The following is an 11,674-nucleotide window of genomic DNA, read 5'->3' on the forward strand; positions in this document are numbered from 1 at the left end:
ATTTCTTTAGACTGCTTACAAGCAAGACCAACTTCCACTAAACATGATTTGGATGAGCCAAACCATTTGTACCAAATTTCTCATGGCAATGTATAAGCACACCTATAAAATAAGTGAGAAGGTTGTTTTGTACTTAATGATTTCCCTTACAATTATTTTTCTTTCAAGGATGGGACAATCACTGAATTCCTAACTTGAGTACTCTGTAAGCCACTCTGTTATCATAATTTGTCCCCCAACAATAAAGCACAAGTAAAAAATAAGATTTTTTTTTAAATTTTACTTTTAACCATTCTTGCTTTCTTATGACCAGGTTTACAGATATGAAGGAGGTATTGCATGTTTTAAAAATATGAGGAAAAGCAGTGGCACAGCAGACAAACAGTATGTTGCTCCTGGTACCCCAAAATGAAAATCCCATTTACATGGAAGTAAGTCTATTGAAACCAAATACTTACTTCCCAGCAAATGTATTTCCGTGAAGGCATTAATTTCACATTAAACAAAACATGAAGGTGTAGTAATGGATAGTGCAATCTATTTGGTAGGAGGGGAACAAAGTGTATAAATTAAACATTTTTTTTAATTCAGGAAATTTTCTAAAAAAGCTCACCAAAACATAAATTATCCTTTAAAAGTCCATGTCGTACACCATGATAGTTTTTCCTTATTATTCAAATGGGTTTTGAAGGAGAAAAGGAATGCAATTCAAATAAACAATTTTAAGAAGTGGTTTGTATTCAAGTTCTCATTTATATATTTATAGATATAGATATTAAAATGAATGTCCTTTTTCTGTTCATGTAACAATATGATCAGGACATTTAAAGGCTTCCAGATGGACAGCACCATGCACTGTACTAAGAAACAAATATCTCTATAAACTATATTGAATCACCAACACACTGCACAGGAGACATGCAGGAAGGACCTGTTTTCACATTACATTGTTCATTCAAGTAACTTGAAAAATATAAGGACTTTCCCCCGCCCCCCAGAAAAACAACCACAGAATCATAGACAACCTATCACCAAAATTAATAATATTCTTCTTTGGTGTGCTCTGTACTCTTTAAAAAGAAATAAGAAAGAAGTTGATATCTAAAAATAAAAAAATAAATTAATTCCGCTGTACAAAATAGATCACTTCCACATACAAGTTATAACAATGACAAGACTATGTATCACAGCACACAAGACACAAAAAAATCCCCACGCATTTCTACAAGCCCTGGTAATGGGTTGGTGACTGGTTACTTATTCAGTGGTCTCAGAGGATAAATTAGTGCTCTTTAGATTATCTGTAGGGTGTTTATGATGAACCAGCATTTTACACGTGAAATATGTCGTACCAACTGCATCAGAAATTGTCAGCATTCCATGACCTCACTCTATAATAGCTTGGCAGCTAGGCCAAAGGTAATCTACTCAGCATCCCCCTCCCTCCATTTTTACATTTATGACAGTTTGCTTTCCCCAGTGCACTTTGGTCAATGGCACACCGCATAAGAAACAGGATCGCAGATGCTGAAAAAAATAGAGATAGAAGTAATTTATGAAACCTTTTGTGCATGCAAGGGTGTTAAGCTGGATCAGTAAAATATAGTATCTTCCAGAAAGTCATGTGTCACTCTTAGCATCATAACTCTTTCAACAGGGAGACTTTGACATAGTAACAGCTGTGAAGTTCACAGCACTTTTGACCTAACACTATAGGCTGGGCTTCATTCCCAAATATGCTTACTCATAAATCCAATTTACTCTGATTCAATGTGACTGGCTTACAAGGAAGCGTGTTTAGACTCATGGCCTCTGCTATATCGCATATAAAGATAGATCTCATTTAGCGACACTCCTATGACAAGGAAAAACCATTAAGCAGTCCTGCTAAGACACGTACTAATGAGTAACACTGAAACCAGTGAGACAAATGTCTTTAGAGCACAATTCGTTGAATGTGTTGAACAACAATAATCATAGCAACTGATTTAATTCCCTCCCCTTTCAGGGTTAGAGCTTAGAAAGACATTAAAAAAAAGAAAAGGAAAGGAAAATTAAAATAATTGAGACATTAACAGTGCAATCATGTGGAGGTCTACTCAGAAGTAAGTCCTATTGAATTCAATGGGACTTACAGTCACACCAGTGTGTATAAGGTACTGCCTAACAGTACTGTTCTTAAGTATTCTTACTGGAAGTAAGCCCCTTCAGTGCAACTTTCTTCCGAGTAAGCATGTTTAGGATCAGATGGCTAAAGAAATAAAATGAAACAAAACCCAATCCCCCTTGCTCAATAGCGTTTGTGAAATCCTACACAACTAGGATTGAGACTGCTCTCCCTCCCACCCACCCAGCATATTTACTTGGAAGCGAGTTCCATTTAAAACAATGGACTGATCTTCCATATAAGCAAATTTAGCACTGCTCTATCAAGGTGCCACCTTAAATCTTGTGGTGGTGAATTTCAACATTGGTTTTAGTGCGATGCAAACTGCAACCCAAGGTCTACGTTTCAGCATTCCATTTTGAGATTTTGAGGACTTAGAGGCAGTGAACTGTACCTATACATTATCGTACACGTACATATACAGTACTTGGATGCAAGAAACCAGTTGGCAGTTTCACAGGTGATGGCTGTGTGATAGAGGCCTAGATGGAAGAACGTGCCTTTTCAAAAATAGGTGGAATCCACTCCTGGCACAGAGAAAGCCCATTAGCTTCCCAGTTACATTCATAAGCCACATTCCTCCTGCTTTTATTTTGGGAAAACTATCACACCGAATTGTCAACCTGGCAGTGCACACACTGAAGATTAAGCAACACAAAGGTGAACTCCTCTGACGTCTTCCATAAACATAGGGTAGGGTAGGGAAGATGCACAATGGATTACTGTTACAGTCCGGCTTGGTGGTTTGCTTTTTTAAAAAAGATTATTCTTTTTAATTAAAAAAGAGAGAGACACACAAGTCCAATGTCTTAATTAAATTAGTTACATGTTACAAACACCATAGGGTTTCATAATACTGAATAAATAGCCCAAATTAACCAAGATGGCATGATCGTGCCATCTTCAAAGTTCTGCCTCCCTCCCAGTTCTAATGAATAGTTCTTGTCTCAGAGTTCCTATAAATTTCTTCCTCGTTCTCTTCCTCCTCAGAAGATGTGGCATTACTGGATGGTGTATGGAGGTGGTTCGGGGCTCCAGTGGCCTGGCACACATACCATTCATTGAGATTGGTGACCTGAGGAGAAAGGTTGACAGGGCGGCCCCTGCCAGAGTCCTGGAGAGGGGACAGAGGGGCACCCAGTGGTGTCCCCGTGGGTTGGTAGCCATGAGATCCTGGGGTAGGAGAAGGCGGTGGGGATTTGCAATGGATCTTCATGTGCTTGCGCAAGGAGCTCGGATGTGTGTAAGACTTGTCACAGCCTCTGACTTTGCAGAAATATGGCTTGTCACTGGTGTGGACATGAGAGTGTTTCTTTCTGTCACTGCTATTGGCAAACTTCCTGTCGCAGCCATCAAATTCACATTTAAAAGGCTTCTCTCCTGAAAGAGAAAAACATCCATAATGGACCTCTTTGTGAAAGGAAAGAAAGAAATCCCAAAACTTTGAATTTACATGTCAAACCAAACACAGGAACAGGGGAGACAGAGACTAGAGAGGATTGCAAAACAAAGACTCAGCAGATAAAATTGACTCCAGTCTTTACCATCCCTCCAATAGCTTAACTTTTCAATCATTATTATTATTACTACACAGAGAGAGTGAGCAGGTTTACATTTGCTCAAAAATGTAGTCCACAATGTTAAAGAATATTTTCTAAACTGTGATCATGACATTCAGATAAACATATCCAGGACAATGGGAATGTCTCTCCTTATTCCATGCCCATATTTCTCTTGCAAATGAAAAATTTAAATGATGGATTAAAGTAGGGGCTTACACGTCCATACACGGATATGGCTTTATCTCCAGACAAACCCATATTGTCCTAATCCCTTCCCTTGTGGTTTGCAAGAGGAGATTCTCCTTTTTCTAAAATAAAAGTAGCACCTGTTTAAACACATTGCTCTCCCTCTTTTCCTTTTTTTTAAACCATTGTCAACAGATCAGCCTCTCAAAGAGGGGCACCCTCTCTTCCCCTCCCTTCTCTGACATTCTTAGCTTTTTACAGCTTGCTCATTATTGAGAAAGCTACCCACTCCATGAGCAGTGAGCTGGCCAAGATCTCTTTACCTAGGACTAGTTTATGCTTCGAAATAAGATGATGAATCTGTTTAAATAGGTTTAATGTGCACCTTGAGGGTGATTGTGAAAGCCACCCTCAGGGCCTTTACTTCTGGCATATCTCACTGGCTCCAAGATGTAATGCAATTCTACAATTATTTTCCAAGGTTCTGGAAGCAAAAAGGCAGGAATAATTTCTGCTGCCACAAGTGGACATGGGTTTAGCGTTACTTTATTTCAAAAAGGGATTTTTTTAAAAAATTAATCCCATCCATACATGGAGGCAAAAATATGCTAAAATATGAATTTTATTTATAGACACCCAAATAAGACATCAAGATTGCACCCCAATATTAATACGCGTTTCCTAGTCAACAAGGTAATTCAGTATTTTCATCCAACTCAATCTTGAGCATGTTTACTCAGAAATACTACATAGTTCCACTTGGCTTCCAGGTAAGCACATGTAGGATTGTGACCTTTGTTGTTTTACTGGTGAAAACAGCATCTATCTACTCCTTTTTGGGAAAGGCAGAAGGTTTAATTTATGGCATTCCTCTTCCTGTGTAAATACAGGCAGATCCCAACTTACCAATTCTACTTCAATCACAAATGCATTATTTCAACCAGAAAACGTCTCCTGGTGATATGTGGCAATTGAACAGAAATTATACAGCCTTTCAGAAGTCTCAAAAGTATTTCCAACGAAATGTCGTTGCTATAAAATGGGATAAAGATTCTACGTGAAAAAGGTAAAAGATCCAAACCTCAGTGCCAAGCCTATTCACTTGGCAGCAAGTAAGGCCACTGAGCTCAGTTACTTCCAAGTAACTGTGTTTCGGATCATTCTGGTCAACATAGCCTAGTGTTGTCCTTTCAGCTGAAATATCCTGAGACAGAAGGTTGGTGTTTTGCTATTTATTTAAGGAAAGCATTTTAGGGTTACTATATGTCTTTTTCCAGGACACATTCTCTTTTTAAAAATGATAGTGGCCATAGGTGTCCATAGTTAAATGTAGAAGCCAGAAAATGTGTCTTATTTCTTGCTCTTCAAAATATGGCATAATTGGGTTTGCATGTGCGTTTGTCTGTCTAGAACCTGTTTCAGCAATCGCTAATCAGATTTGTCTGCTTTTAACTTCGGTCGACTCTATTTTTTAATATATATATTTAATTAAGGCCAGCAGCACTAGGTTTTGGGAAGAGGACCGACTTTCAAGGGATGCCCTGGTTGCTATGCTCATACATCCCGAAGCAAGATGCCCATGCCATCCTGATGTTTATTTTGGTCTTGTCTCTGACGAAAGGTTCACGTCAGAGTTTAACCATTTGCAGATTATCTCGGTTTTAAGCCGAGAGATGCGCAGTCGAAAAGCAACGGTTCTCGCTGAGGAAAAGGCTGCTCGCTCCCTTTTGCGCGCCGAGAAAGGAAACTTCACCGCCTACTAATTCGAAGCGAGGTCGGCGGCCCGTTTCCACAAACCGCGCGAGCGGTTCAGGGCTCAGGGAGGCAACAACTTGCGGCATCGATCAAGAGACAAGCCGCCGGCTATCTTTAAAAACAAAACCAACCACACGAAAGTCAAGCGCAGGGCGATTTCCCCCCACCACCACTGGGAGCTCAACTCGTTTTCAACCAAACAGAACAAAAAAAGGGGGGAAGAGGAAAACTCATTTGCTGCTTAAACCCAAACATACGATCCTTGATCTTGAAACTCAAATTTCTTACGTTAACACGAACCTATTCTGGTCTTAGGGGAGAAACCTGTAGGAGAGCGAGAAGAAACCAAGAAGGGCGCGAGATTGCAAAATTACGCACAGAAATGCCGATGTTGCTCCGGACAATCTTAAACTCCCGTTTGGCTGCGCCAAATGAAGCGGGAGGCGGAGCATTTTGACTCCCGGGCCTGGGAATCAGGGACCCCTCGGTTGGGCAGGAGGAACCTCCTGGAGAGAAGGGGAAAGGGCGCCAGAAGCCGCTCTCCTTGGCTTCCGGGGAGTCGTTTTGCCCTCGCCCGCAAGAGGAGAAAGTGGAGCTGTTAACGGGCAATGGAGCTGCTTATGCTACAGTCAACTCGAGTTCCCTGGCCAGGGCTTCCGTGCCAGCACGTGGCCGTGGAAAGAGTTCCCTGCCGGGCCCGGATCTTGCAAACCGTGCAGATGCGTTTTGCAACCGTGTGCCGCTGCAATACTGCTGCAGAAAAAACACCGAGCAGCTTTCTGCGGCGCTCCTCGGCCCCTTCGGATCTTCAGTCGTGGGTCTTTTGTCTGCAACAGGCGGTGGGGACCGGGCCGCCTTCGGATCCCCACCCAACCCTACCCGACCGACGAGCACCGGTCAGGAGGAGCGGCGGGGCTCCAGCTATTCCCCCACCTGCAAGAGCCTCGGCCCGAAGGAACCAGACTCGGATCTTCTTCCCAGCGGCAGTAGCAAGGGCACTGTGTGGGCAGCCTCAAGCGGGCGAGGGCGAGATGAGCCGAACATCGGAGTTCTCCAGCTGGAAAAGGAGCTGTGTGAATGGAAGGACGAGCTGGAAAGCCCTCGCGAGGCTTTCTTCCTGCCCCTCCTCCCGGAGCACCAGCAGGGTTTTCCCCGGGCGAGAGCCCTACGATTACTGCACAGAAACCAGCCCTTGCAAGTTGCAAGCATCTTCTTTAGGAGAGTCTGCAAAACTCCCAGTAAGGCCCTTCCGGAGCAGACTCGGCCTCCAAGGCCTAAAAGCACCGCGCTCCTCTTCGCTTGCAGGACAGATCCACCCGCCCCCCACTCCCCGCTCCATGGGGCTGCGTGGGAGGGGGGTGCTCAGGGCTCGCACAGATGGGCTCAACCCTGCGGATTCACCATCTAAAAATCGATAGCTTTTGCCGCCAGGGGCTATTTGCATGGGAGTTTGAACAGCACGTTGCACCTTGTCCGCCTCGCCACCCCCCTTTCCTTTTCCTTTTTTTTTTTTTTTTTGCAACAACACACAATAAATCATGAAAACAATTAGGTGGAGCCCCCTCCGGCCTTTGCCCCCCCTTCCCTATAAGCAGCCTCCGGTGGATAATATCTGTCTACACGCAACTATAAATCCCAACCGCCTTTTAAGTGAAGCCAAAAGGCCAGGGGCAAATCAAAACCAAGCTGTAAAAGATACAGCGCCATAAACGGAACTTCATTGAAATGGCTAGCCTGGCGGAGACACGCACAAAGGCACACCCGCGTCGCCTTCCCTTCCCATTTGTTCTCAAAAGCACTATTCCGAATCGCTATAGCAGCGCTCCCTCCATCGAAACACACCTTTAAACCAACAACATATCTTTTAAAAGCCTTTGCCTATCACTTCCCAAAAAACAACTAAGGGAGAAAAACTCCCCCCAGGGAAAGTAAAATATTGGTGGTCTCATTTGAAAAGTACCCCCTCTTGAGAGGCAACAAATCCCCTGACTCTCTCCTTCATATATAAAAAAGAAAACAAAACCCAAACAAATAAAAGCATAGGAGAAACTTTTTGAAAAGTGAATTGACCAGAATAAAGTTTGGGGTTGCCCTTTCTTTCCACTATCTAAGAGGAGTACTGGACACCATAGGTGCCAGCTCCCTGGGCCCCTGGTGCCCGAAGACCCACAAAATTCACCATGAAGGGACCTGGCCTGGCACCCACAAATGTCGTCGCCAGGACCATGTACGCTACATAGTACCCACAGCCCCGGGCCCAAACTGGCACTCCTGCTGGGCACACCGCAGGCCTTCGTGGGACTCCTCCGTTCTTCCCACTTTCGTGGGAGCTCCTAGCTATCCACAGCGCTCTTAGTTTGCCTGCTGAGGAATTCTGTGGCGCCGGGAAGCCTTCCTCGCTCTCACCAAAACCGCAGCGGGCACAACGCAGAAGACCCGCGAGCCATTCCCAAACCACGCATACACAGACAACGCAGACATATCAAGGAAGACTCACTCTCCCGCTGCAGCCCCAAAGAGCTGGTGAAATTACTTATTCATGACAAACGTCACACGTCTGAGGGTACGTAGGAGATAGAGGAAGGAGGGAGGAGGGGGTAGAGAAAAGAAGCCAGAACCGCACGCCGGAGAGACACGGCCAGAGAAAGGCGCGCGCTCCTGTCGTGCCACCCACCTGTGTGCGTCCTTTTGTGGATCTTGAGGTTCTCGGAGCGCGCGAAGACCTTCCCGCAGCCGGGGAAGGGGCACGGGAAGGGCTTCTCGCCCGTGTGCACGCGGATGTGGTTGATGAGCTTGTACTTGGCCTTGAAGGGCTTCCCTTCGCGGGGACACTCCTCCCAGAAGCACACGTGGCTGCTCTGCTCAGGCCCGCCGACGTGCTCCACCGTGACGTGATTGACCAGCTCGTGCATGGTGCTGTAGGTCTGCGAGCAGGGCGGCGCTGCCGCCTCGGCCTCGATCCACTTGCAGATCAGCTCTTGCTTGATGGGCTGTCGCATGTAGCGCAGGAAGGCGGCGGCGGCGGCAGCGGAGGAGGCGCCCGCAGGGTGGTGATGGTGTGGAGGCGCGTGGTGCGCATGTGCGGGAGGCGCTGGCGCCTGTTGCAGAACGGCCGCCGCCAAGTTGACCGGGTAGCCTTGCGGCGCGGCGCCGTAGGACGCTTCGGAGGCGGCGGCGGCGGCCGCCACGGACGACGGGCGGAAGGGCTCCACGCGCCCGTAAAACTCGGCAGCTGCCGCCGCAGCCGCAGCCACGGCCAGCCCCAGCCGCATCTGCCCGTTGAGCGGGTGGTGGCCTCCGGACGGGCCCGCCGGGTGGTCGTGCAGCCCCGGGAAGGCGGCGGCGTGAGGCTGCTCGCCGCCGGCGCCGTAGGTGCCCGCCGACGAGATGAACATGGGCGAGCTGGCCGGGTGTTGCTGCAGAGGCCGCTCGGCCCGCCGCGGCGCCGCGTACGAGGGGCTGCCGGCCGCGCCGTTGGCGCCCGCCTGCGACGAGGAGGCGAAGGCGGCCTCGGCGCCAGCCGGGCTCAACTTGAGCGCCCCCGATGCCACGTGCTCCGGCCCGAAGGGGGCCGCGGCAGCCGGGTCCGAGGAGCCCAGGTCCCCCGGGTGCAAGGGCTGGAAGCCGCCACCGCTGGTGGCGCTGCTGCCTCCTCCTCCTCCGACGCCGCCGCCATGCAATGCGGCCAGGTCGGCCAAGCGCAGGCTGGGGCTCCTCTTGCAACTCAGCGCGGGCTCCATGGCGCCGCAGCCCCGGGGCCCATCCAGGCGCGAGGGGGTCGCCTGGGCCGGCCCCGAGGGGGCGGTGGCCTTCCTCCCCCTGCCTGCCGCCGCCGAGGCTGTTGCTGCCGCCGTGGCCAGCGCCGCCGCCTTGCCAAACATGGAGCGATTAAGCGGCTCTTTAACTTCTTTTGTCTGCTCCGTTTCCCAACTCGGCTGCTGCTGCCATCCTCTCCCCGCTCTGGCCTCCAGCGATTGGCAGAGCGCTCGGCACATTTGAGCGGCGCGGTTGGGAACCAGAGTTTGGAAATGTGCGCGGGTGGGATTGGAGGGAGGCCGGTGATTGGCAGAGGCCAGGCCAGCGCGATTGGCTCCCATTCAGGCCGGGCGCTCAGCGGGGAACCGCCCTCGCGCTCTTGTCTGCTTTCGCGCTCTCGCTCGCTCTCCCCACCCCCCGACGCCCCTTTTCTCGCTCTCGCGCGCGTTTCTCCCTCCCCCCCCCCCCCAAAAAAGTTGCACTTGCTGAAAGGAAGGAAGAAGGGAAAAAAGTTAGCGCCCAGCCGCAGAGGGAGTGCCAAGCGAGCGGCGTGCCAGGGGGAAACACGCGGCGGCACGCTTGCTTGGAAACTGTCAGGGAAGGCAGCCCGGATCTCGCTCCAGGCGCGCAAAGGAGAGTTGCTGCTTCCCAGTTACCTGGGATAGAATTGTAGAGTTGGAAGGGACCCCAGGGTCATCTAGTCCAACCCCCCTGAAACGCAGGAATCTTTCGCCCAGCGTGGGAATCGAACTCACGACCCTGATATGAGCTGTTCAGTGAGGAGCTGCCGCAACTTTTTGCCCAGCCTGAAACCGCTTTGCGAAACAAGGCTTCCTTCCACTGCCTACTGCGAGTCGGCATAATGTTCTTGCGGGCACATCAGCTGCAAGTTTTAAAGCGTGTTTGTGCCCGAACTTAAAAACACACCGGGAGGGCGTTTGCTCGTGTGAAAAAGGATCTTTGGTACAACAACCCATGATAATTGGTAATGACATACTTTACACCTTGGTGAGAACGACATAAGGCACTTGGGAGGGTTTTAAGCACAGGTTGGATGGCCATCTGCCATGTATAATGGAGTTGACATTCCTGTGTTGCCGAGGGTTGGGCTAGATGACCCTAGGGTTCCTTCCAACGCTATGATTCTATGTGTCTGTTTTTAGGACTCGGAGCCTAGGGCTGCGATGGCACCCACCAGACTGTAAGCTTGTTTCTAACTATTTATAGGTAGACTCAGTATGCAAGGCGAGCGTCCTAAACGCCCTAAAATAAATGCGCCCTAAATGAATTGTATGGAAGTAAATCGCACAAATAAATACAAACTCAACAAGTGGAGGGGGAGCTGTGTAATTCATATACAAGCGCATATGAAAGTCCCGTTGCTTTCATTGACTCTTCCTCTCCAGCACATGTGCTTAGGACCGAAGCGTCGATTGGAAGGAGATATTTTGGTGCAGTTACAATTATTACTGGCTTCAGAATAGATGTGAATATAAGCTGTTGCCTTAAACGCCGAGACACGACTGCGGTAGTCAAGATACGCAACAAATGCTTCATGAGAGTTTCTTCGTGACTGTGTGGAAAGAACCACGATTCATTTCCCTAAGTAACGGAAATAACTGCTCCCATAAGCTGGTGTAAAAAGAATTAGTTTTGAGGGCGGGGTGGGGGGGTTCATCTCAAACGGCTGAGTCTCGCAGGAGACGTCAGATCCGCTTCTCCATCTCAATGAAGCCTAAAAATAGATCAGTCAGTTCGTGCTCTTTTTAAAAACGTGGCTGATAGAATGAATCGTCAGGATGCGCCATCCTTACTTTTGTACGATTCTTCTCTCTCCTTCCAACACTCCCGCCTCCACCGTTTTCCTGAACTTTCCGCCCTGTTTACACAGGAAAACCCTACATCCCCGTGTACGCTCCTGCACGCCAGCGCTCTGGGAGGAAAGCCTGCCTTTGAGCTGCTGGGACTTATTTGAGGAACAGGTGTACAGTCCTCGGGGGAAATTTCGCGTGGACGTTTCCTGCGAGGATGCTGTTGGGGTCTGTAGGATACTGAGAAATGTACGCTTGCGGATCGAACCGGAGCAGGGGTAGAGGTTGGCGCCCCGATCCGAATCCGTGCGTTTTCCCCACCCCTCCTCATTTGGTACAAGTCCATTAATTTAAATAGATGTGTGGATTCTGTTGAAAACTTGGGAGACCTATTACAAATTAACTGAATTTACGAATGGAGCGGCAAACACCTGCAC

At 48.3% G+C, this 11,674-nt stretch overlaps 1 protein-coding gene across 1 annotated transcript; it reads right to left on the reverse strand.

The window, feature by feature from the left end:
• Window positions 1-256: 256 nt before the first annotated feature.
• ZIC5 (Zic family member 5) lies at window positions 257-9,633 on the reverse strand. The gene is given in 3 exon segments (XM_083610837.1): window positions 257-3,547; window positions 8,345-9,585; window positions 9,587-9,633. Coding segments are annotated over 3 exon segments (1,725 nt in total). The 5' UTR covers window positions 9,619-9,633; the 3' UTR covers window positions 257-3,095.
• Between the last annotated feature and the right edge of the window lie 2,041 nt (window positions 9,634-11,674).

Source organism: Podarcis filfolensis (assembly GCF_964270895.1).
Source record: "Podarcis filfolensis genome assembly, chromosome: 4".
Lineage (NCBI taxonomy): Eukaryota > Metazoa > Chordata > Lepidosauria > Squamata > Lacertidae > Podarcis > Podarcis filfolensis.